At 43.5% G+C, this 27,467-nt stretch overlaps 1 protein-coding gene across 1 annotated transcript in view; it reads right to left on the bottom strand.

The window, feature by feature from the left end:
- LOC134341027 (layilin-like) overlaps positions 1-27,467 on the bottom strand; it is a 49,243-nt gene that overhangs the window by 6,795 nt on the left and 14,981 nt on the right. Inside the window, exons 2-4 of the mRNA XM_063038752.1 lie at positions 11,597-11,894; positions 10,484-10,641; positions 503-589 (exon numbers count right to left, since the gene is read on the bottom strand). Of these exons, the coding sequence (XP_062894822.1) occupies positions 503-589; positions 10,484-10,641; positions 11,597-11,894 (543 nt within the window). The remainder of the gene's footprint in view (positions 1-502; positions 590-10,483; positions 10,642-11,596; positions 11,895-27,467) is intronic.

Raw genomic sequence — 27,467 nt, 5'->3', positions numbered from 1 at the left:
AAGCCCAATGGAAATAATGCAGGCTTCCTGCCAGGAACTGGACACATCTTCCTTGGCAAGGAATTTACAAAGAACACCATTTACCTCCTCATACCTATGCACCAAGCAAGTTCACTCCTGTCCTTTCCAATCTGATCCAACAGAATAACTTTCTAATGGTCTCCCCTTCAGGCACTAACTGGTCCCTCAAGTCAGGTGAAAGTGAGTTCAGCATTTTCACCATTCTTGGAGTAACTTTCATGACACACCTCACAGATTTGTGAAGGCGGAAAGGAGATGGAGGAGTTAAGTCAGATTTTACTGTTGTCCACAGGAGCTGTGTTAACATTGCCTCTTGGGTGTAAGAATTGAAAAATGATCCCCTCATTCAATATTCACAAAAATCACATAATTTACCTAAACTTTATCCAAATATGACCCTCACTCCAAATGCTCATAGAACAAAAGTTCTATCTGTGCTATCCCCTTGTTCCTCACACAGAGTGGATATGTTGACTCTTACCTACATCAGATGTATTCCCTTCAGTGGGAACGAGGGTTGGATCCAGGGACCGTGCCAGAGTCGGGCTCAGAATGGTAGAAACTCGAACTAAGAATAAAACACATAAACACTGCCATTATGGGTTGGAGCTATTCCAACAGCACCTGTCAACTATGCATCCCCCCACCACACATTCATTCACCAAGGTGGCTACCAAAGGGAGCAGGCCCATGGGAGTGCCACCACATACTGATACCTTTTGAAAGTAACGCTCACATACGACACCAGTTTATCACCACTCTAGAACCCTTAGAAAACTGGAAGTAAATTCACCAGGAATGCAGTGGGTGAAGAAGGTGGCTCACCAATACCATGCAGATAGGGATGAGTAATAAATGCTGGCCTGTTCAGTGATGCTCACAACTCATCATACAGATTATGTTTGAGGTCAGGACAACAGCTAAAAATCTCTTCCCATTTAAGGTTGCGTTCCCTCAGAGTGCACCTCCACCTAGATGTCCCCTGCCTGACTGAATCTAACCCCAGTCCTCTAAGCCCCAGTATAGCTGCTACTGTGAGACCTAGACCTTCTCATCCCCAGCTTGGTCTCTCCCTGAGAGCTGAATCTTCCTTTATCCTTTTCCTCCAAGTTTTGTTGCACTCTCAGGCTTGACTCCTACCCTTCCCAACCTTGCCCTTTCATCTCTGTACCACCAAACTGAGATCCTTCGCCTCCACCAGCCACCTCTTACCTCAACAACACCTCAGCCAATCACCTCCTCTAGACCCTCCATAACTCAATGGAGGAGCAGGCGGAGCCAACTCGATGGGCCGAATGGCCGACTTCTGCTCCTTTGCCTTATGGTCTTATAACATGGCTCACCACTACTGTACATTTAGAGCGGAGTAATCTGCAGAATCTCTTGTATCATAGGTTTATGGGAACTGGTAATAGATTTAAAAGAGATTTGAAGAGAAACATTTTCATCAAATGGATGGTTCAAATCTGGAATAGACTTCCATTCCTGGCGACATACTGGTGAACCTTTTCTGCACTCTGTCTATCTTCCCTGTAATGTGGTGACCAGGAGTGTGCATAGTTTTCTAAGTGTAGTTTAATCAATGCTTTGTACAACTGTTGTGTTAAGTGTTGTGAAAATCTCAGCCTCCACCACCGTCTAAGGGAGAATAGTCCCCCTCGAGAACAGTGCCAGCTCTAGTGTTAAACCTGGTCATCCCTGAGTGAGAGAGTACAGTAGAATTTCTGATTCTATCACCAGCACCATACTGGTTGCTCAGGGCTAAGTTCAGACAATAGACAATAAGTGCAGGAGTAGGCCATTCAGCCCTTCGAGCCAGCACCCCCATTCACTGTGATCATGGCTGATCATCCACAATCAGTACCCTTTTCCTGCCTTCTCCCCATATCCCTTCACTTCGCTATCTTTAAGAGCTCTATCTAACTCTTTTTTGAAAGAATCCAGAGAATTGGCCTCCACTGCCTTCTGAGGCAGAGCATTCCACAGAACCACAACCCTCTGTGTGAAAAAGTTTCTCCTCAACTCCATTCTAAATTGTCCACCCCTTATTCTTAAACCGTGGCCTCTGGTTCTGGACTCCCCCAACATTGGGAAGATGTTTCCTGCCTCTAGCTTGTCCAATCCCCTAATAATCTTATATGTTTCAATCAGATCCCCTCTCATCCTTCTAAATTCCAGTGTATACAACCCCAGTCGCTCCAATCTTTCAACATATGACAGTCCCGCCATCCGGGGAATTAACCTTGTGAACCTACGCTGCACTCCCTCAATAGCAAGAATGTCCTTCCTCAAATTTGGAGACCAAAACTGTACACAATATTCCAGGTGTGGTCTCACCAGGGCCCCATACAACTGCAGAAGGACCTCTTTGCTCCTATACTCAACTCCCCTTGTTATGAAGGCCAGCATGCCATTAGCTTTCTTCACTGCCTGCTGTACCTGCATGCTTACTTTCAGTGACTGACGAACAAGAACACCCAGATCTCGTTTTACTTCCCCTTTTCCTAACTTGACCATTCAGATAGTAATCTGCCTTCCTGTTCTTGCCACCAAAGTGGATAACCTCACATTTATCCACATTAAACTGCATCTGCCATGCAGCTGCCCACTCACCCAACCTGTCCAAGTCACCTGCATTCTCATAACATCCTCCTCACATTTCACACTGCCACCCAGCTTTGTGTCATCTGCAAATTTGCTAATGTTACTTTTAATCCCTTCATCTAAATCATTAATGTATATTGTAAATAGCTGCGGTACCAGCACCGAGCTTTGCGGTATCCCACTAGTCACTGCCTGCCATTCTGAAAAGGACCCATTAATTCCTACTCTGTTTCCTGTCTGCCAACCAATTTTCTATCCATGTCAGTACCCTACCCCCAATACCATTTGCTCTAATTTTGCACACTATCCTCCTAAGTGGGACCTTATCAAAGGCTTTCTGAAAGTCCAGGTACACTACATCCACTGGCTTTCCCATGTCCATTTTCATAGTCACATTCTCAAAAAATTCCAGAAGATTAGTCAAGCATGATTTCCTCTTTGTAAATCCATGCTGACTCTGACCTATCCTGCCACTGCTATCCAAATATGCCGCTATTACATTTTTTATAATTGACTCCAACATCTTCCCCACCACTGATGTCAGACTAACTGGTCTATAATTGCCTGTTTTCTCTCTCCCTCCTTTCTTAAAAAGTGGGATAACATTAGCTACCCTCCAATCCGCAGGAACTGATCCTGAATCTATAGAACATTGGAAAATGATTACCAATACGTCCACGATTTCTAGAGCCACCTCCTTAAGTACCCTGGGATGCAGACTATCAGGCCCTGGGGATTTATCAACCTTCAGTCCCATCAGTTTACCCAACACCATTTTGTGCCTGATGCGAATTTCCTTCAGTTCCTCTGTTACCTTAGGTCCTCTGGCCACTATTACATCTGGGAGATTGTTTGTGTCTTCCCTAGTGAAGACAGATCCAAAGTACCTGTTCAGCTTGTCTGCCATTTCCTTGTTCCCCATAATAATTTCACCCGCTTCTGTCTTCAAGGGCCCAACTTTGGCCTTAACTAATTTTTTCCTCTTCACATACCTAAAGAAGCTTTTACTATCCTCCTTTATATTTTTGGCTAGCTTACCTTCGTACCTCATCTTTTCCCCCCATATTGCCTTTTTAGTTATCTTCTGTTGCTCCTTAAAAGTCTCCCAATCTTCTGGCTTCCCACTCATCCTTGCGATGTTATACTTCTTCTCTTTTATTTTTATACTGTCCTTGACTTCCCTTGTCATCCACGGTCACCCCTTACTCCCCTTAGAATCTTTCTTCCTCTTTGGAATGAACTGATCCCTGCACCTTCTGTATTCTTCCCAGAAACACTTGCCATTGTTGTTCCACTGTCATCCCTGCTAGGGTATCTTTCCAGTCAACTTTGGCCAGCTCCTCCCTCATAGGTCCATAGTCCCCTTTGTTCAACTGTAATACTGACATTTCCGATCTTCCCTTCTCCCTCTCAAATTGTAGTTTAAAACTTATCATATTATGGTCACTACCTCCTAATGGCTCCATTACCTTGAGTTCCCTTATCAAATCTGGCTCATTACACAACACTAAATCCAGGATTGCTTTCTCCCTGGTAGGCTCTGTTACGAGAATACACATAAAATTAAGATGTTTGCTGGCCTGGGCTAGCATCAGTGGCATCAGCAGTTGGTCTGCCACCTGCCCTCAGGGGAAGGAGAGATAAGGAACAATGGAGCAGCGTCTGGAGATGTGTAATGAAGGGATGTGGGAGGAAGAGCTGTCTGGAGCGGCTCCCCCCCTTTGAGCCCTGAACTGTTTGAAGTGATGGACAGGCGATACCCCAGCAGGGGGATAAAAAGGGACAGGTTCGCTAAGACAGACACACGCCACCCGAGGTAACGAGACCCTGGAAGCGGTGCGCCTCTCACGAGTGGTGAGAAGTACCGGACAACGCCCAGGGTGGAAAGGTACGATCAGCGGGAACCCGGTGTGTGTCCGCCCTTGCCTGGGTGCCGGGTTCACTGCAGAGGATCGACCGCATCTGGAGGAGGGGTCACAGTCGGTGACCTCAGGTGACATCACCAAGGACCCGCCCAAAAGCTGTTTGTGAGCCATCTCGCTGGTCTGTGAGCCATCTTGCTGGTCTGTGAGTGAAGCCGTTCTGAATGATGAGTTCCTATTCTATCTCTCTCTTCCCCCACGTTGTCCACCGCCATGGCAACGATTACTGCGAACTGAACTACTAAACTGGACTGAACTTTGAGTCATTTTGAAATTGGTCATTTACCCCTAGACAACGATAGAGCTTGATTGATGCTGTTATCTTAATTCTGTGCACATGTGTGTTTATCATCACTGAACTGTTGCATTTATTATCCTTTCGATTACTGTGTTGCTTGTTTCTTTGATAAAACTTTCTTAGTTCTAGTACTCCAGACTCCAACTGAGTGATCCATTTCTGCTGGTTTGGCAACCCAGTTACGGGGTACGTAACATAAGTGGGGTTCTCGTCCGCGATTTTGAACGCTAAATTTGGGACGGAGTAAATTGATTGGGTTAAAATTCCCGAAAGAAAGAAAAGACAAACAGCAGAAATGGAGGTTGAGGAATTTATAAAGGCGCCGACCTTGGAGGCATTAGAGGATGCCAGGAAATCGGAATTGATAGCTGTGGCAAAACGGGTGAATCTTGCTAAGGTGAAGTCGACAATGAGGAGAGAGGAGATACACAGAGCTATTGTAGAGCACTATGTATCTAAAGGTGTGTTTCCCCAAGGTGAGCTGGGGGAGGTGTCTATTGAAAAACCTGCTGGAGACGCGGTACAGGTACAGCTTGAAAAACTGAGACTCGAGCACGAGTTCCGGGTACGGCAGTTAGAAAGGCAGGAGAAAGAGAGAGAGTTAGAAAGGCAGGAGAAAGAGAGAGAGTTAGAAAGGCGGGAGAGAGAGAAAGAGGTAGAAAGGCAAGAGAGAGAAAGACAGTTGGAGAGAGAAGAGAGAGAGAGGGACAGACAGTTGGAGAGAGAAGAGAGACAGAGGGAAAGGGAATTTGAGCTGGAGAAGTTAAAGATAAGGGCCGAGCAGGGGCTCGTGCCGAACCAAGGTGGAGGGTTCCGGGCGACCCAGGAGGTTAGGCTGGTTCCCCCATTTGACGATACCGATGTGGATCGGTACTTTCTCCACTTCGAAAAAGTAGCTATAAGTCAGGACTGGCCGAGGGATAAGTGGGTTGTTTTACTTCAGAGTGTACTGAAAGGGAAAGCCCAACAAGCTTACTCCGCTTTATCCCCGGAAGATGCCCAGAAGTATGAGGTGGTGAAGGAGGCCATCCTCAGGACTTATGAGTTGGTCCCGGAGGCATACCGGCAGAGGTTCCGGAATGCGAGGAAGCGGTGGGACCGCACGTATTTGGAGTTTGCTCGCGAGATGCAAACATATTGTGAGCGTTGGTGCGCCTCGAAAGGGGTAGAGGGGGATTATGACAGACTGCTGCAACTGGTTCTGATTGAGCAGTTTAAAGGTTGTGTCCCTGAGGGTATGAGACCCTACCTCGATGAGAAAGAGGCAGCCACGTTAGCCGCAACTGCTAAGTTAGCGGATGAGTATGCGTTGACGCATAAAATGAAGGTTGCCCCGAGTAAAGGCTACCAGAAGGGTAGTCAGGACGGCGGGGAGAGTCCACCGGAAAAGTCAGAAAGTAAGCCGGGGACTAGTGAAAAGGATAAGGTAGACCGGGAGCAGTCTGGTAGGAAGTCTCCTGGAGTCGTCTGTTATAATTGTGGGAAAGTCGGACACTTTGCGTCCAGGTGCTTTGCCCCAAGGAAGGAGACGGGGAAAGGAAAAGCGGAAATTTTGAATGGCTGTATTGAGCTGTTAAGCGAACCGCTAGGGAAGGACAGGTCTGAAAAAGTCCAGGAAGGGCGCGAGAGGTTTATCTCGGCCGGACTGGTGTCAGTGAAGGAGAGGTTAAAACCAGTTCCAGTGCGGATCTGGAGAGACACGGGAGCGTGTCAGTCACTAATACTGAAGAGTGTATTAGAGTTTAGCTCAGAGACCCAGATTGGGGAGGTAGAGGTCAAAGGTGTTGGGGAAGGGACAGAGTCAGTCCCTTTGCACCAGATACATTTACAGAGCAACCTGGTCTCTGGACTAGTCACGATCGGGGTGAGGTCCGAATTACCGATGAAAGACGTGGAAGTCTTGCTCGGTAATGACATCGCCGGAGGAATCGTGTTCCCAGTCGTGAGATTGACGGGTCAGCCTGCCAGCATGGAGGCCCCGCCCGCGATGGTGAATTTGGCTGAAACATTTCTGCCAACCTTGTATGAGACAGGGTGTAGTGAGATAAGAGGTAGTGAGGGAGCTGGGACGGACGTAGCAGTAGCCAGGAAAGAATTTGTGCAGACGCAGGAGCGAGACGAGGGGCTGATGGTTTTTGCCGAGACCGCTCTCTCTGACACAGCCTTGACAAGCTATTGTGCGGAGGAGGAAGTGCTAAGGAAGAAAGGGAAATCAAGTACAGTACCCGCAGATGAGGAATGGGGGGTGGTGCAAAAGAGTTATGGGGATGAGGTTTTTAACATGGCCCACGAGGTACCCCCCGGTGGATATTTTGCGGTGCTGGAGGAAACAGTTGGTGGAATCATGAAAGAGATTTACCGGCTGCCCAGGGGGAAAAATGTTATTGATCATGACCGACGCGAACTGAGACGGTCACCGGCTTTTGATATGCTAACAAACCTAGTCGGTGTTAGCGTGGAAATCAATGAAGCTAGGGGCCCCTTGATAAGAGGAAAAAACCATTTTGAAAAGATTAGGATGGGATCGGTCAGATGGGAGAAGGCTATTGTTTTGGCCAGGTCTACTGATAAGGTCTCTCCCTTAATCCCCGAAGGAGTAATTAAACGACTCGCACCCATGTGTTTGATTGTCCCGAGGAAATGCAAAGAACTGGGACGTTGGGTTATGTCGGTTACAATAGGGCGGCCAAGTAAACAACACCCATATTTTTTGAGTAATTCAGTGACTAAAGGGCTGATGAACACAGAGGTGTGTATTGGCAATTTAACACGGCTGTCTGAAGCCAGCTTGATAGTGAACCTTGGAAAAAATGAATTCGGCCACGCGAATGTCACTTACCTGGGAATTGTGGTGACACAGGGGCAGCTGGCAGTGATGCAAGCTACAGTGCAGGCTATCGCTGACCTCCCAACCCCGACAGACAAGAGGGCCCTCAGAAGGCTTTTGGAGATGGTGGGGTACTGCAGGAAGTTTTGCAATAACTCTGCGGTCAATACCCGTCCCCCTCCTACTAAGCCCTTGCGAGGGAAAATTGAGTCGGAATGGGACGACCCTTGTTGTTGTGGTCCGGGACAAAACCAAATGAGAGGTTACATTGGTCGCAATTCATCAGTGTTTTTGGCCACTATGAAGTTTGCTGAGTTGGAGCCTGGTCTAAGGGATTATTAATAACACGTGTAAAAGGAACAGAAAATGTGATGACTGTCTGTCAAGGTGTTGACAATTTCAAATTCTCTGTATTAGCTAAATAACTGTTAAAGATGTATATTGTGTATGTATCAGATAATGTAGTCATGTTTGTAATTTTTACCTCCCGGTAAAAATCCTTAAAGGGGGGAAGTGTTACGAGAATACACATAAAATTAAGATGTTTGCTGGCCTGGGCTAGCATCAGTGGCATCAGCAGTTGGTCTGCCACCTGCCCTCAGGGGAAGGAGAGATAAGGAACAATGGAGCAGCGTCTGGAGATGTGTAATGAAGGGATGTGGGGGGAAGAGCTGTCTGGAGCGGCTCCCCCCCTTTGAGCCCTGAACTGTTTGAAGTGATGGACAGGCGATACCCCAGCAGGGGGATAAAAAGGGACAGGTTCGCTAAGACAGACACACGCCACCCGAGGTAACGAGACCCTGGAAGCGGTGCGCCTCTCACGAGTGGTGAGAAGTACCGGACAACGCCCAGGGTGGAAAGGTACGATCAGCGGGAACCCGGTGTGTGTCCGCCCTTGCCTGGGTGCCGGGTTCACTGCAGAGGATCGACCGCATCTGGAGGAGGGGTCACAGTCGGTGACCTCAGGTGACATCACCAAGGACCCGCCCAAAAGCTGTTTGTGAGCCATCTCGCTGGTCTGTGAGCCATCTTGCTGGTCTGTGAGTGAAGCCGTTCTGAATGATGAGTTGTTCCTATTCTATCTCTCTCTTCCCCCACGTTGTCCACCGCCATGGCAACGATTACTGCGAACTGAACTACTAAACTGGACTGAACTTTGAGTCATTTTGAAATTGGTCATTTACCCCTAGACAACGATAGAGCTTGATTGATGCTGTTATCTTAATTCTGTGCACATGTGTGTTTATCATCACTGAACTGTTGCATTTATTATCCTTTCGATTACTGTGTTGCTTGTTTCTTTAATAAAACTTTCTTAGTTCTAGTACTCCAGACTCCAACTGAGTGATCCATTTCTGCTGGTTTGGCAACCCAGTTACGGGGTACGTAACAGCTCTAATACAAGCTGCTCTAAGAATCCATCTCTGAGGCATTCCACAAACTCCCTTTCTTGGGGTCCAGTGCCAACCTGATTTTCCCAATCTACCTGCATGTTGAAATCCCCCATAACAACCGTAGAATTACCTTTGCAACATGACAATTTTAACTCTTGATTTAACTTGCACCCTATATCCAGGCTACTGTTTGGGGGCCTGTAGATAACTCCCATCAGGGTCTTTTTGCCCTTACAGTTTCTCAGTTCTATCCATACTGACTCTACATCTCCTGATTCTATGTCCCTCCTCACAAGTGACTGATTCCTTACCAACACAGCCACCCCACCCCCTATGCCAACCTGTCTGTCCTTTCGATAGGATGTAGAACCCTGAATATTCATTTCCCAGCCCTGGTTAAAGTCATGGAATCTTAGAGCACTACTGCACAGAAACAGGCCCCTTGGTCCATCCAGTCCACATCAAACTGTTAATCTGCCTAGTCCTATCGACCGGGACCTGGACCATAGACCTCCATACCACTCCCCATCTACATACTTCTCCAAACTTCTCTTAAATGTTCTAATCAAACCCGCACCCACAACTTCCTCTAGTAACTCTTTTCACACTTGCATCACCCTCTGAAGGAGGAGGTTCCTTCTCAGTTTCCCCTTAAATATTTCACTGCTCTCCCTTAACCAATGACCTCCAGTTCCAGTTTCACCTAACCTCAGTGGAAAATGCCAGTTTGCATTTACCCTATCTATACCCCTCATAATTTTGTATACCTCTATCAAATCTCTTTTCATTCTCATATGTTCCAGGGAATAAAGTCCTAAGTGATTCAGACTTTTCCTATAACTTAGGTGCCCAAGTCCTAGTAGCACCCTTGTATTTTTATTCTCTGCATTCTTTCAATCTTATCAAAAGTTTTCCTACAGATAGGTGACCAGATCTGCAATAAGTACTCCAAATTTGGTCTCATCAATGTCTTATAGAACTTCAATATAACATTCCAACCCCTATACTTAACACATTGATTTATGAAGGCTAATGTGCCAAAAGCTCTCTTTATGACCTTTTCTACCCGTGACACCACTTTCAAGAAATTATGGATCTGTATTCCCCGATTTCTCTGTTCCATTGCACTCCTCAGTGCCCTACTGCTCATCATGTAAGTCCTACCCTAGTTTGTCCTCCCAAAGTGTAAAACGTCACACTCATCTGCATTAAACTTCATCTGCCATTTTCAGCCCATTTTTCCAGCTGGTCCAGATCCTGCTGCAAGCTTTGAAAGTCTTCCTTGCTGTTTAGTATGCCCCTAATCTTGGTGTCATCCACAAGTTTGCTGATCCAATGTGCCATTATTGATAAAGATGACAAACAATGGACCCAGCTGAGTTCCTGTATGAACATTTACATAAGTGTGCAAGATTACCTGGAGCGTACTTGCAGATGAAGTTGTTTCTCATGTTGCATCGATCGTCATTCCATTGATACAAGTATGGTCCTCCCATGCCTGAGGAGGCAGAGGGCTGGTGATACATTACGACACACACCTCACTGCCACATGATGGTTCATCCACATACCAGTTTCTAAAAGAAACAACAGATATCAACTTATGACAATTGAAATCTAATTTTTGAATGAGAACTCTAGATTGCAAGGAACTGCAGCATTGTGGATATTGCTCAGTCCATCAGGAGAACTAGCCTCCCCTCCATGGATTCTGTCTACACTTCCTGCTGCGTTGGGAAAGCAGTCAATATAATCAAAGACCCTTCCCAACCTAGACATTCTCTCTTCTGCCCCTTTTATCAGGTAGAAGATGCAAAAGCTTGAAAATATGCACCACCAGCTTCTATGCAACTGTTAGAAGACTCTTAAATGGACCTCTTGAACAATAAAGAGAAACTCTTGATCTTACAATCTACCTTGTCATAGCCCTTGCACTTTACAGTCTACCTGCACTGCCCTTTCTCTGTAACCGTAACACAATATTCTGCATTCCATTTTTGCATGTCACTTTTTTGAAATGATCCATATGATGGCATGCAAAACAAAGTTTTTCACTCTACCTCAGTTCATGTGACAATAATAAACCATTTACCAACTACCACAAGGGCTTTTAACACTGGCCCTTTCACTCTGATGTTAATTTCCAGTCAAATATTTTCTGGGTCAACTGACAGTTTGAGCCAGCCTTGCTTTATGTTGTGTTCTGATGAGTTCTTTAGCTATTCTGAGGTGGAATTATAAAACCCCGGGGCAGTCCACCATCCGAAGATGGACTTAATGAGCAAGAGAAACCCAGAACCTGATGAAAACTGAATGTGGAGGATTGTTAAAATTAGAACTTTCAGTCAAGAGCCACTCAGTTTAAGATCCAACACTAATTTCTCAGGGTAACTGAGGATGAGCAATAAATGCTGTCATTCTCAGTGGCATGAATGAAGAGTGTGGCATGCTGATTGAGTATGATATGACAGTGAATGAGATCAGTGGAGAGAATGGGTTGATGATAACTTCAGTACTTGCAGGGGTGCCTACCTAAACTTTGCGTTACTCCCATCCAGCCACTGGTACAGGCTTGGACAGTCTGCCGAACTCTCGTTCCCACTGGCACTCCGCCAGAGTCCAATCCAGAAATCTCCATCACCTGCTGACAAGCCCTGGATCAGCTTCTCAATGAGCCGCTGCTCGTTTTCTGTCTCAATGCTAAGCAGCTCCCCGCCATCGCTCTGACATGCACTGTGTGCCTCCTTGAACCCCAACCTGCGCGACACATCTTTGAAATAGGCGATTTTGTAACAAGGGCGCTCAACTCCCCTGCGACACACTGTCTGGCCTGTGCAGGGAAGAACAGAGTTAGCTTGTAAGCCAAATAATAGTTTGCATTTATGGAGCATCTTCAACATAGCAATATTTTCCAAAGCACCTCATAGAGATCAAAATCCATGGACAAATCATAGGATGATGGATTCCTTCCATTTCTAAAACATATAGATTTATTGAACAAATCACCAAGTTTATTACCACTTAAATAAGTTTTTCAACCCACCTGCTCCATTCTGACCAATTTACAATGGTCAATAAACTTACCAACCCACATGCTTCTGGACTGGGGGATAAAACTAGAGGAAACCCACACAAATGCAGGGAGAAAGTGTGAACTCTGCCTTTGAAGACAGGGTTAAACTGAGGTTAATGCAGCTGTGAAATTTAGGCAAATAACTTAATGGTATTGGATCCTTCCTGCCCAATTACCTTTTTGATACATCAGGTGAAGCCTAAAAAGGCAGAGATATATTTGATGTGACCCTACTGTTGAAAGAATCACAGCTGAAATCTTCTTCTACCTGTCCATCTCCTCAATTTGGAGAGGCCCAAGCTCATTTGGTAATTATTGCTTTTTGTTTAGGGAAATTCATTCTTCCGTTAAGAGCCAGCGTTAAAAGCAATACTCTCTTTGAATTCAGACTTCTGATCCAATCACCTTCTTCACATCCCCTTCCGGGTGGAAGTGCCACGTTCATGAGTCTTTAATGCTACCTCTTCCCTTATTGACACTTTATCATTTTTTTAGCACTGCCTCAGATTGGGTGGCAGGGTGGAGAATGAGGGTGGGGTGGAGGTACGTCTCTACAAAAGAAGGTGCGAGGCGCTCTTTCCCTCTGCTAGCCTGCAGGTCAATCTTGAGCAAGGTGCAGCACCTGCTTAGCCCCCCTGGTCAGGGTCACATGAAGCCATGGAGCAGGTGGTAGATGGTCGTATAAGCAGCTGGTGCATATCATGTCTTGGTTATGTGACCATTGACGCCAGGCAGACAATCTCTGAAAAGCAACACACACAAAATGCTGGAGGAACTCAGCAGGTCAGGCAACATGAATGTAGAAGAGTAAACAGTCGACATTTCAGGCTGAGACCATCAGGACTGGAAGGAAAGAGGAGAAGTCAGAGTAAGAAGCTGAGGGGAGGGAGGAAGCGGGGAGGGGTGAAGTAAAGAGCTGGGAAGTTGATTGGTGAAAGAGATAAAGGGCTGGAGAAGGGGGAATCTGATAGGAGAGGACAGAAGGCCATGGAAGAAAGGGAAGGAGGAGGAGCACCAGAGGGAGGTGATGGGCAGGTAAGGAGATAAGGTGAGAGAGGGAATGGGAATAGGGAATGGTGAAGGGAGGGGGGAGGGCTGCAATTACCGTAAGTTGGAGAAATCGATGATCATGTCATCAGGTTGGAGGTTACCCAGACAGAATATAAGGTGCTGCTCCTCCAACCTGAGTGTGGCCTCATCGCAGCAGTAGAGGAGGCCATGGACTGACTTGTCAGAATGGGAAGTAGAATTGAAATGTGTGGCTACGGGGAGATCTTGCTTTTTCTGGCGGATGGAGTGTAGGTGCTCAGCGAAGCAGTCTCCCAATCTATGTTGGGTCTCACTCATATACAGGAGGCCACACCGGGAGCACCGGATGACCCCAAAAGACTCGCTGGTGAAGTGTCGCCTTACCTGGAAGGATTGTTTGGGCCCCTGAGTGGTAGTGTGGGAGGAGGTGTAGGGGCAGGTGTAGCACTTGTTTTGCTTGCAAGGATAAGTACCAGGAGGGAGATCAGTGGGGAGGGATGAATGGACAAGGGAGTCACGCAGGGAGCGATCCCTGAGGAAAGTGGGGGGGGAGGGAGGGAAAGATATGCTTGGTGGTAGGATCCCTTTCGAGACAGACAAAGTTATGGAGAGTTATGTGCTCGACCCGGAGACTGGTGAGGTGGCAGGTGAGGACAAGAGGAACCCTATCCCTGGTAGGGTGATGGGAGGATGGGGTGAGAGCATACTTGTGTGAAGTAGGAGAGATACAGTTGAGGGCAGCGTTGATGGTGGAGGAAGGGAAGCCCCTTTCTTTGAAGAAGGAGGACATCTCAGTAGTTCTGGAATGAAAAACCTCATCCTGAGAGCAGATATGGTGGAAACGGAGGAACTGAGAGAAGGGTGTGGCATTTTTACAAGTGATTGGGTGGGAAGAGGTATAGTCCAGGTAGCTGTGAGAGTCCATGGGTTTATTAGAGATCTCAGTAGATAGACTGTCTACAGAGATAGTGACAGAGAGATCAAGAAAGGGGAGGTAGGTGTTGGAAATAGACCAAGTTAATTTGAGGGCAGGGTGGAAGTTAGAGGCAAAGTTGATGAAGTCAACGAGCTCAGCATGGGTACAGGAAGCAGCACCAATGCAGTCGATGTAGTGTAGGAAGAGTTGGGAAGCAATACAAGTGTAGGCTTGGAACAAGGACTGTTCCATGTAGCCGATGAAAAGGCATGCATAGCTGGGACCCACGCAAGTGCCCATGACTACACCTTTGGTTTAAAGGAAGTGGGAGGAGCCAAAGGAGAAATTATTGAGGTTGAGGACCAGTTCCACCAGATGGAGGAGAGTGGTGGTGGAGGGGAACTGGTTGGGTCTGTTGACCAGAAGGAAGTGGAGAGCTTTAAGGCCCTCCTGATAGGGGATGGAGGTGTATAAGGAATCAACATCTATAGTGAAAATGAGACGATCAAGGCCAGGGAACTTGAAGTCATTGAAAAGATCAAGAGCATGTGAAGTATCACAGATGTCGTTAGGAAGGGACTGAACCTGGGGGGTGGGGTGGGGTGGTATAAAACAGAGTCAAGGTATGCAGACATGAGGTCAGTGGGGCAGGAACAAGCAGAAAGAATGGGTCTACTTGGACAGGCAGGTTTATTACTCTGGGGTCATCATCTCATAAAGACACTTCCCAGAAAAGGCGATGGCAAACCACCTCTGGAGAAAAATTTGCAAAGAACATTCATGGTCAAGACCATGATCGCCTGTATCATAGAGCATAACACATAATCATAATAATCAGTTTGCACAGGTATACTTTGCCCCATTCTGTTTTTTTGTGCTTATTTCTGCAATTATTGTTACTACATGTCCTGTTTAGAACATAGAACAGTACAGGCCCTTCGGCCCACAATGTTGTGCTGACCCTCAAACCCTGCCTCCCATATAAGCCCCCATCTTAAATTCCTCCATATACCTGTCTAGTAGTCTCTTAAACCTCACTACTGCCTCCACCACTGACTCAGGCAGTGCATTCCACGCACCAACCACTCTCTGAGTAAAAAACTTTCCTCTAATATCCCCCTTAAACTTCCCACCCCTTACCTTAAAGCCATGTCCTCTTGTATTGAGCAGTGGTGCCCTGGGGAAGAGGCACTGGCTATCCACTCTAACTATTCCTCTTATTATCTTGTACACCTCTATCATGTCTCCTCTCATCCTCCTTCTTCCCAAAGAGTAAAGCCCTAGCTCCCTTAATCTCTGATCATAATGCATACTCTCTAAACCAGGCAGCATCCTGGTAGATCTACTCTGTACCCTTTCCAATGCTTCCACATCCTTCCTATAGTGAGGCGACCAGAACTGGACACAGTACTCCAAGTGTGGCCTAACCAGAGTTTTATAGAGCTGCATCATTACATCGCGACTCTTAAACTCTATCCCTCGACTTATGAAAGCTAACACCCCATAAGCTTTCTTAACTACCCTATCCACCTGTGAGGCAACTTTCAGGGATCTGTGGACATGTGCCCCAAGATCCCTCTGCTCCTCACACTACCAAGTATCCTGCCATTTACTTTGTACTCTGCCTTGGAATTTGTCCTTCCAAAGTGTACCACCTCACACTTCTCTGGGTTGAACTCCATCTGCCATTTCTCAGCCCACTTCTGCATCCTATCAATGTCTCTCTGCAATCTTCGACAATCCTCTACACTATCCACAACACCACCAACCTTTGTGTCATCTGCAAACTTGCCAACCCATCCTTCTACCCCCACATCCAGGTCGTTAATAAAAATCACGAAAAGTAGAGGTCCCAGAACAGATCCTTGTGGGACACCACTAGTCACAATCCTCCAATCTGAATGTACTCCCTCCACCACGACCCTCTGACTTCTGCAGGCAAGCCAACTCTGAATCCACCTGGCCAAACTTCCCTGGATCCCATGCCTTCTGACTTTCTGAATAAGCCTACCGTGTGGAACTTTGTCAAATGCCTTACTAAAATCCATATAGATCACATCCACTGCACCACCCTCATCTATATGCCTGGTCACCTCCTGAAAGAACTCTATCAGACTTGTTAGACACGATCTGCCCTTCACAAAGCCATGCTGACTGTCCCTGATCAGACCATGATTCTCTAAATGCCCAGAGAACCTATCTCTAAGAATCTTTTCCAACAGCTTTCCCACCACAGACGTAAGGCTCACTGGTCTATAGTTATCCGGTCTACCCCTACTACCTTTTTTGAACAAGGGGACAACATTCGCCTCCCTCCAATCCTCCGGTACCATTCCCGTGGACAATGAGGACATAAAGATCCTAGCCAGAGGCTCAGCAATCTCTTCCCTCGCCTCGTGGAGCAGCCTGGGGAATATTCCGTCAGGCCCCGGGGACTTATCCGTCCTAATGTATTTTAACAACTCCAACACCTCCTCTCCCTTAATATCAACATGCTCCAGAACATCAACCTCACTCATATTGTCCTCACCATCATCAAGTTCCCTCTCATTGGTGAATACCGAAGAGAAGTATTCACTGAGGACCTCAGTCACTTCCATAGCCTCCAGGCACATCTTCCCACTTTTATCTCTAATCGGTCCTACCTTCACTCCTGTCATCCTTTTTTTCTTCACATAATTGAAGAATGCCTTGGGGTTTTCCTTTACCCTACTCGCCAAGGCCTTCTGATGCCCCCCTTCTTGCTCTTCTCAGCCCCTTCTTAAGCTCCTTTCTTGCTTCCCTATATTCCTCAATAGACCCATCTGATCCCTGCTTCCTAAACCTCATGTATGCTGCCTTCTTCCACCTGACTAGATATTCCACCTCACTTGTCACCCATGGTTCCTTCACCCTACCATTCTTTATCTTCCTCACCGGGACAAATTTATCCCTAACGTCCTGCAAGAGATCTCTAAACATCGACCACATGTCCATAGTACATTTCCCTGCAAAAACATCATCCCAAACCACACCCACAAGTTCTAGCCTTATAGCCTCATAATTTGCCCTTCCCCAATTAAAAATTTTCCTGTCCTCTCTGATTCTATCCTTTTCCATGATAATGCAAAAGGCCAGGGAGCGGCGGTCACGGTCCCCAGATGCTCACCCACTGAGAGACCTGTGACCTGACCCGGTTCAATACCTAGTACTAGATATATTATGGCATTCCCCCTAGTCGGCCTGTCCACATACTGTGACAGGAATCCGTCCTGGACACACTTAACAAACTCTGCCCCATCTAAACCCTTGGAACTAATCAGGTGCCAATCAATATTAGGGAAGTTAAAGTCATCCATGATAACAACCCTGTTATTTTTGCACCTTTCCAGAATCTGCCTCCCAATCTGCTCCTCTGTATCTCTGCGGCTACCAGGAGGCCTATAGAATACCCCCAGTAGAGTAACTGTTCCCTTCCTGTTCCTGACTTCCACCCATACTGACTCAAAACAGGATCCTGCTACATTGCCCACCCTTTCTGTAGCTGTAATAGTATCCCTGACCAGTAATGCCACCCCTCCTCCCCTTTCTATCCCTTTTAAAGCACTGAAATCCAGGAATATTGAGAATCCATTCCTGCCCTGGTGCCAGCCAAGTCTCTGTAATAGCCACTACATCATAATTCCATGTATGTATCCACGCTCTCAGTTCATCACCTTTGTTCCTGATGCTTCTTGCATTGAGGTACACACATTTCAGCCCTTCTACATTACTGTCTTTACACTGTTTATTCTGCTTCTCTTTCCTCAAAGCCTCTCTATATGTTAGATTTGGCTTTACTCCATGCACTTCTTTCACTGCTCTATCGCTCTGGGTCCCATCCCCCTTGCAAATTAGTTTAAACCCTCCCGAACCATGCTAGCAAACGTACCTGCAATGAACTTCATGCAGATAACGAATTTCATTGCAAACCAAGTGGTTATGAAAAGGACTCGATTATTGATCTTGAAAACTGATCTAGAAGACAGAACTTACGTATAATTGGTCTCCCTGAGGATGTCGAGGAAGGGGACCCTTCAAAATTCTTCTCTCAATTTTTAAAGGATGTGTTTAGCTCTGTATTCCCCGACGATCCTCCATTGGTTGACTGTGTTCACCGTACACTGTGTCCAAAACCCGACCCCGGGTCTAAGTCGAGGCCGGTGATCTCCGTTTCCATTATGTTCACGTTAAAGAGCATCTTATTCGAATTGCCCGTCGGCAAGGTATGATTAAATTTCAACAATATCAGTTCCATTTAGTGGAGGACTACAGTCCAGAAGTGATGAAGGCGCGGCTGGCTTTTAAATCTTTGATGTCGGAATGCTACCAAAAAGGTCTGCCTGTCTAAGAATTTCTCCTTTGGAGGGTCCACGTTGTGTCTTCCATTGCATAAGCGTGGCTCAAAGTTTTTTGACTGAGCACTATTCAACTGCTACGGATACTTCTATCACATCTGAAATCCTGTCTTACCCTCTACCCTGGACCCCCATCAATTTGCCTATCGCACCAACAGGTCAACAGAGGATGCCATCTCCACGGCACTTCACTCTGCCCTGACCCACCTGGACAGCCCCAACTCTTACATCAGAATGCTGTTAATCGACTTTAGTTCAGCATTCAATACTGTGATCCCCTCCAAGCTGATCACCAAACTTCGCCAGCTTGGTATCAGCGTATCCCTCTGAAATTGGTCCTTGGACTTTCTGACCAACAGACCCCAATCAGTTAAGTTAGACAACCTCTCCTCCTCCACTCTCACCCTGAACACCGGCGTTCCTCAAGGCTGTGTGCTGAGCTCTCTTCTGTACTCCCTTTTCACCTATGACTGCGTTCCTGTACATGGTTCTAACTCCATAATCAAGTTCGCAGACGACACCACGGTGGTTGGTCTGATCAGAGGGGATGACGAGAAGGCCTACAGGGTTGAGGTCCAGCACCTGGCTGCGTGGTGTGCCGACAGCAATCTGGCCCTTAGCACTCAGAAGACCAAGGAGATCATTGTGGACTTCAGGCATGCCAGGAGTCACACTCACGTCCCCATCTACATTAATGGAACTGTAGTGGAGCGTGTATCAAGCTTCAAATTCCTTGGTGTCCACATTTCCGAGGATCTCACCTGGTTCCTGAACTCCTCCATCCTGATCAAAAAGGTGCAACAGCGCCTTTATTTCCTGCGGAGCATGAAGAAAGCTCACCTCTGTCCCAGGATACTGACGGACTTTTACCGTTGTACCATTGAGAGCATACTCACCAACTGCATCTCAGTGTGGTATGGCAATTGTCCTGTATCGGACCGCAAAGCACTCTAGCGTGCAGTGAAAACTGCCCAGCGGATTATCAGCACCCAATTGCGCACCATTGAGAACATCTACCATAAACGCTGCCTGGGCAGGGTGAAAAGCATTATCAGGGATGCATCTCAACCTGACCATGGACTTTTTACTCTCCTCCCATCCGGTAGGTGCTACAGGAGCCTCTGCTCCCGCACCAACAGGCACAGGAAAAGCTTCTTCCCTGAGGCTGTGACACTGCTGAACCTCTCATCACAGCACTAAGTCTCAGTACTTCCATATTTGTGTGCTGTAGCACTTCTTTTATTCGCAGTTATTTTGTAAATAACACTATTCTTTGCATTTCTGGTCAGATGCTAAATGCATTTCATTGGCTTTGTATCTGTACTCGGCACAATGACAATAAAGTTGAATCTAATCTAATTTAATCTAATCTAATACTTCGCTCTAATTAATGTCTAGCTCTCGCAGCATTGGCTCTGTTTTTATGTGCTTTTTCTTTAAAGTCTATAATCATCGTATGAAGAAAGTCTTTTATAAGTTCAAGATCTTTGTTTTCAGTTAGTAGTGTAGGCATTTTTCACATCTCAATTAAAGTTTCTTTTTCTTGTTGATGATTTCACTTTTCTTTACTTTGTTAATTCCTAATTATTTGATTTCTGACATTGTCACTAACGATTTGATGGTGAATTTCTATTGTATGGAGGAATATCTTGTTTATTTTTTGCTTCATATAATTAAGATGGCAGTCTGTTTCCCTTCTATAATATCTTTTGTTCTTTTCACTACGCCATCTTTTCAGGTTTCTTCTCCCCATAATTCCTTTCTTTTTTTTGAAGTGCCATTTTCAATTATTTATGTTTGTAATTGATTAATAATATGCACCGGCACTTACTTTTTTTCATTCATTTTAGAAATCATAATATGAAGATTATTACAGTACAGTGTTTAATTTTTTTTTGGATTTTGGCGGGGGTTCTCTTTTTAATATATATCTTTGGAGTTGCCTTCTGTAGAAATGGGGGTAGATTTAGTATTAGTTCTTAGTTCTTTTTCTAGCCCTTTCTGGCTTAGTTTCGGAACTTTAGGGGTGGAGGGTGGGGGGGGGGGTTCTTTACTTTTTTTATTAATCTTTTCTATTGGGCTGATTCAGTACTTCAAAGATGTCTGCAGTGTCATGACTTCCGGTTCCGCTCTGAATATTTATTCCTCTTCCGATTTCATAAGTTTTACATTATGGTTAACTCTTTATATACCAAAGGGTTGACTTTAAATTATGGCTCAGATTATTAATTTTGTCTTTTGAAATACAAATGGTTTAAACCATCCAACAAAATGGAAAAAGATTTTTAAAGTATTCCAAAGACTGAATGCTCACATTATTTTTACACAAGAAATTCATGTGAGGAAAGAGGATAATCAACGTTTCTTTAGGTTTTGGAAGGAATAACAGTAGCACTCGAACTCCCAGGCCAAAGTTAAAGGAGTTTCAATTTTTATAGATTCCTCAATTATATTTATTTATCAAGACATTGTTTCAGATCCAAGTGGTAGATTTTTGTTAATTACTGGGTTACTTTTTAATAAAAAAGTTGCTATGGTTAATGTTTATGCTCCAAACATGGATCATCCTGAATTTTTTAAGCATTTATTCACTTCTTTTCCTAATTTAAATGAGTATATGTTGATAATGGGTGGTGATTTTAATAGCTATTTAAATCCCTTGATGGATAGATTCATATCTAGTCAGGCTTTACCGAATAAGTCAGCTACTCTTATTAACTCTTTTATGATTGATGCTGGAATTTCAGAAATTTGGAGATTTCTATACCCTAAGGATAAAGAGTTTTCATTCTTCTCACAAGTTTATCATTCTTATTCTCGAATTGAGTACCTTTTTATTGACTCTCGTTTAATTCCATCTGTAATTGACTGCAATTACAACATTATCGCCATTTCTGATCATGCTCCAATGAAACTTTCTATCAAGTTAGTGGATACTTCTTCTACTATTAGACAATGGCGATTTAATTCTAATTTGCGTCAAGATCCGGATTTTGTTATGTTTATGAAGGAACAGATTGATCTCTTCTTTTTAACTAATATTACAGAAGAAATCTCCAACAGGATAGTATAGGACACTTTTAAAGCCTATATCCGTGGACAGATTACTTCTTATTCTGTTGGTTTGAAAAAACATATTAAGAATTAAACACTTTTGTTGGTTGATAAAATTAAAGAAATTGATGATAAATATTCTATTGCTCCTAGTAAGGAGCTTTATAAACAGAAAGTCGAACTTCAAATGGAACACAGCTTATTATTAACATCCTCGATTGAAAGTCAATTATTGAAAACTAGAAGTGAGTTTTATATACATAGTGACAAATCGGGTAAATTATTAGTTAATCAATTGAAAACTGCTTCGGTTAAATGTCAGATTATCAAGATTCGCAAACATGATGACACCTTGACAGTTAATCATGACGAGATAAACAAATCTTTTCAAGAATTTTATATCTCCTTATACCACTCTGAATTTCCTCATGATCCCAACACCATGCATGACACTTTAAGGAAATTGAATTTTCCAAAATTATCACCTGAAGAATGTTTAACATTAGAAACTCCTGTTACGGATGAATAAATAACAGTTGTTATTTCCTCAATGAATTCCAGCAAAGCACCTGGTCCAGATGGTTTTACAGTGGAATTTTTAAAGTTTATTTCTTCTATTCTTTCTCCTTGGTTGTCTAGAGTTTTTAAAGAAGCAATCAGATTAGGTAAATTACCACAATCATTCTATGGAGCTTCTATTTCTTTAATTCTTAAAAACAATAAAGATCCTACTGATTGTGCATCATACTGACCGAAATCTCTCCTGAATGTAGATTCTAAAATTTTTTCTAAAGTATTAGCAACTAGGTTAGAGAAGGTATTACCTCAAATTATTTCTGTGGACCAAACTGGATTTATTAAAAACCATTATTCATCTTTTAATATTAGGAGGTTAATGAATATTGTTTATACTCCTTCACTTAGTATTTTGGAATGCGTTATTCATTAGATGCTGAGAAAGCTTTTGATAAGAGTTGAATGGTCATATCTATTTAGTGGGCTTGAGAACTTTAATTTTAGTCCGATATTTATTTCTTAGATTAAATTGATATATCATACCCCTGTAGCTTCAGTTTGTACTAATAATCAAAGATCTCCCCTTTTTCACTTATCTCGGGGTGCTAGGCAGGGATGTCCTCTTAGTCCTTATTATTTGATATTGCCCTTGAACCTTTAGCAATTGCTATCCGAGACTCACCTAACATTTTTGGTATTACCCGTGGGAATGAAATACACAAGTTATTATATGCAGATGATTTGTTATTATACATTTAATCCTGAGACATCCATTCCCGCTATTTTATCTTTGTTGGCTCAGTTTAGGAATTTTTCTGGTTATAAATTGAACCTTAATAAGAGCGAACTATTTCCCCTAAATACGCAGGTTCCTATTTATGGATGTTTACCATTTAAATTGGTTATCAAGTTTTTTTACATATTTAGTGGTTAAAATTACGAAAAAGCATAAGGATTTATTTAAGGCTAATTTTTAACCTTTAATTGATCAGATTAAACTTTTGTTCACCAATGGTCACCAATGTCTCTGTCATTGATCGGTCGGATTAATGCTATCAAGATGGCTATTTTGCCTAAATTTTTATATTTATTTCAAGCAGTGCCAATTTTTATTCCGAAATCTTCTTTTGATAATGTTGATTCCAAAATTTCTTCATATATAGGGCAGAACAAACTCCTAGGTTAGGGAAAAGACACTTACAGAAATCTGAAAAAGGAGGGGGGTGGGTTTGGCTTTGCTGAATTTTAGATTTTACTATTGGGCAATTAATATTCTATATTTAAAATTTTGGTTATGGGACTTGGACGTAACTTCAAGCCCACATTGGGTAAATCTTGAATGTAATTCCTTACAAAGGTTTTCATTGGGTTCTATTTTAGGGACTTCGCTTCCCTTTACTCTTTCTAAATTGTATAAACAAATGGAAAACCCAATAGTAAAATATACTTTACGTATATGGTTTCAATTTCGAAAATTTTTTGGGTTGAATCAATTTATTTTTGCAAGTCCTATTATATCTAATTTCTTCTTTCAACCCCGTATTATGGATCAAACATATCTGGCTTGGAAAACTAAAGGTATAGTACGTTTTTGTGATCTATTTTTGGATAATTGTTTCATGTCCTTTGAACAATTATCTAATAAATATAACTTGCCTAGATCCCATTTTTTTTTAGATATTTACAGATTAGAAACTTTTTAAATACTGTTTCTCCTACCTTCCCGAATTTATATTCAATGGATATTTTGGAAAAAATTTTAGATTTAAATCCTTTTCAGAAAGGTGTAATAGCAACTATTTATAATATAATTATGAAAATATGCCCAGACGTATCTAACAAAGTTAAGACTGATTGGGAAGGGGAACTTAAGATTACCGATTGAAAAATGGGTAAAAACTCTTCAATTAGTTAACTCATCCTCTATATGTGCTAAACATGCATTGATACAGTTTAAAGTAGTGCATAGGGCTTATATGTCTAAGGATAAACTAGCTCGTTATTACTCTCATATAAATCCTGTACGCGATAGATGTCACTCTGAGATAGCTTCTTTAACTCAAAAGTTTTAGTCATGTCCTTTTCTGAAAAAATATTGGAAAGATATTTTTGATATTATTTCAACTGTTGATTTAAATATTGATTTACAACCTCACCCTATTACTGCAATTTTTGGGTTACCAATGATAGAATCAAGTCATTGAACCTCTTCAGCTTGTTGGATGATTGCATTTCTTACATTAATGGCTAGAAGGTCCATTTTGCTGAATTGGAAAGAGATTAATCCTTCCACCACATTTCATTGGTTCTCTCAAACTATGTTGTGTTTAAACTTCAAAAAAATTAGAAGTGTTATTTATGATCCCTCTATTAAATTTGAAAAGACTTGGAGGCCATTTATTCAACATTTCCATATGATGTAATTTGACCTTTTCCAAACTTATTCTATTTCTTTTTAATATATGTTGAGAGGAGCGGAGTCGACGACACCAATGGTTCTATTTTTTTTGATGTTACATAACAGCCCATGTCTTTTTTTTAGTTTAGTTGGTTAACACTGTTCAGGCTAGTTTTTCTTTTGGGGTATATTTTTTTTTCCTTTTTCATGATTTTTTCTCTTTTTTTGTATATTATATTTGTATCCTGTATGAGTGGGAGGTTAAATACCCATGTGTCAACTGAGTTTATATTTAACTATGTTAATTATAACAATGTAATCCAATAACTTTATATCAATACTATGGTATGTTTATCATTATGAAACCAATAAAAAGATTGAAAAAGAAAGAAAGATGAAAAGGACTGGGTACAGGTGCAGGAAACACCTGCTTTCTTTCCCTTTCATTTCTCAAAACATGGCATTCACTGTTAGGTTTCTCATCATAACAAACCAGGTACTGAACCTGCCTGAAACGTCGACTGCACCTCTTCCTACAGATGCTGCCTGGCCTGCTGCGTTCGCCAGCAACTTTGATGTGTGTTGACTGAACTCTAGTACCTTTCTGGTTGGCTGCATGTGACAACTGGTATTTCTAAGGGGTCAGTGTTGGAACCGCTACTTCTCACGTTGTTTTTCAATGATTTAGATAATGGAAATGATGGCTTTGTGCTTTCCTCAGGGATCGCTCCCTGCGTGACTCCCTTGTCCATTCATCCCTCCCCACTGTTCTCCCTCCTGGTACTTATCCTTGCAAGGTACTCATCCACGACTACCAAAATCGACCCACCGCCTTCCCAATCTATCTTCTATCTATATACTACTAAACCTCTCATGCTCTGTTTGTGACCTCTGATTAGCGCAAGCAGTGCATTACAGCGGCACTATTTTTGGCTAAATCGACTTAAAATGCACTAACTTACAGAATGAATCCAAAGTTCAGGGTTATATATTCGATTAAAATTGCTCACTCGCCAAAATCAACAGCCCCACTTTTACCCGAGAGCCGATGTCAGCCATGATGGAAACCGCGACGCGACACCACAACGCATGCGCACGGCCAGCCTCAGAAGTGACTCACGATGCTTACAGCAGCGACACCTACTGGAGCAAAAGGGCAGGGCAGTTCAATTTCAAGCAGTCACCATCAGCATGTGCAGGATTGGGACAGATCTAACTGCCACCCATCAACAAGAGATAATTAAATCTTATTGTAATGACATAAATCAAGACACCCATAAAACCCTTTGCTGCAGCCAAAGGACAGCGGTGACTATATCACATCCATTTAGGAGAGCGCCAACCACATCATCAAGAATAATCAGTATCCTTTGGTGTTACTGTTTTGTATCTTCTATACAGCATTAGGGTAAAAAAAGATATGGTCAGCCTAATTATGCTGTATGGAAAAGAAGGGGGACATTATGGTCAAGAGATGACACCAAACGTCGTCGGGAAGCGGCAAGGAGAGGGAGAGAACAAGAATCGGATGAGGCCAGGACCACACGACTCCAGGATCAAAGAGTCAGGGCAAAAAAAGATGAGAAGAGGAGACAGAGGAGGAGAGGCATGCATGCCTCCAAAGTGACAACTGGCATAGAAGGAGGAGAGAGGAAGAGACAAAGGAGCTGAGAAATGCATGTCTCTAGGATCAGAGACAAACAACAAACAGCAGAAGAGATGAAGAGACGGGGGATGAAAGGGCTGCACATCTCCAGAATGACAAAAACAGGCACAGGAGGAGGAGAGAGGAAGAGACAAAGGAGCTGAGAAATGCACGTCTCCAAGGTCAGAGACAAAGAATAAATAGCAAAAGAGATGAAGAGACAGCGGATGAAAGGACTGCACGTCTCCAGAATGACAACGAGATGCACAAGGGTGGCAGATCAACCAGAAATGATGCCATCAAAAGTGTCCTTCGTTAAATGAGAAGGGGCTATATTTGCCTTGCTACGTGTCGTTCTTCTTTAATAAACTGAGGTTTTCTTCTTCAATTTCCAAAGGAAAGCAATACCAATAGCATTCAGGAAAATTTAATGTTCATTCTGGTCACATCAGACTGCACTACCCTTCTCCCAAAGGGTGCCACAACGGGTCACCCCCTTGTCTAGTCTCAAATAACTCCCGGTCAGTGGGTCGGATGCTTGAGTCTAATGCCTTCAGGAATTTGAAAATCAACACAACTATAAGTATTGGAAGACAAAACAGAGAATGCTAGAAATACTTAGCAGATTAGACCACATAAAAGGAAGGGTCTTAGGCCTGAAATGTTAACTCTGTATACCATTTCCAGCACTTGCTGGTTTTATTGAGCCTTCAGGAGGATTTCTACACGGCTGCAGTACCAGTGCTCACCTGATGGCGGCTCTGTCGAGTAGTAAATGGAATAATGTCTGGCAGCACTCCACCCTCTCTCCCCAGTGAGAACACCTTGGCAGCACAGCATAATATTAATTTTAGTATTTTAAAAGTCTTTCAATCTTTGTACAGTGGCACCAAAGGGCACATATTAAAACTTTGCTTCAGAGAAGATGAGATAAAACATAAAAGACCTACACAGAAATTGCAACACAAACTATCCAGGCCAATAGCAAGAGTGTGCCTCCACTCAAACAGTATCCAGTCCTACCAGGCTATTCATCAATATTGACAAAGTTCCCTGCTTTTGTTATTGAACTGCCAAGATCCCATGCTGTCTGTCCTAAATGGCTTTTAACCTTATAATTTTGTCCCTCAAATACTGGAACAGCCTAATTTCAGCCACTCCACCTAACACTTTCGTAGAGGTAAACACATCTAAAAACTCCATAACCTATACTGGCAAAACCAAAATAATTTTTTTTTACATTTAAATTCCCTCACAGCAGCCAAGTGAATGTGCAATATCCACTGTCCTGCACCACAAACCCTTCTTCATGTATATGGTTCTCCAACTATAACCACAATGATCTGATGTGGATTCCTTACTAAATCTTCACTTCTACATTCCTTTCAGTGATCAA

This window comes from Mobula hypostoma, chromosome X2 (assembly GCF_963921235.1).
Source record: "Mobula hypostoma chromosome X2, sMobHyp1.1, whole genome shotgun sequence".
Classification (NCBI taxonomy): domain Eukaryota; kingdom Metazoa; phylum Chordata; class Chondrichthyes; order Myliobatiformes; family Myliobatidae; genus Mobula; species Mobula hypostoma.
This window is presented reverse-complemented; position numbering and strand designations above follow the sequence as displayed.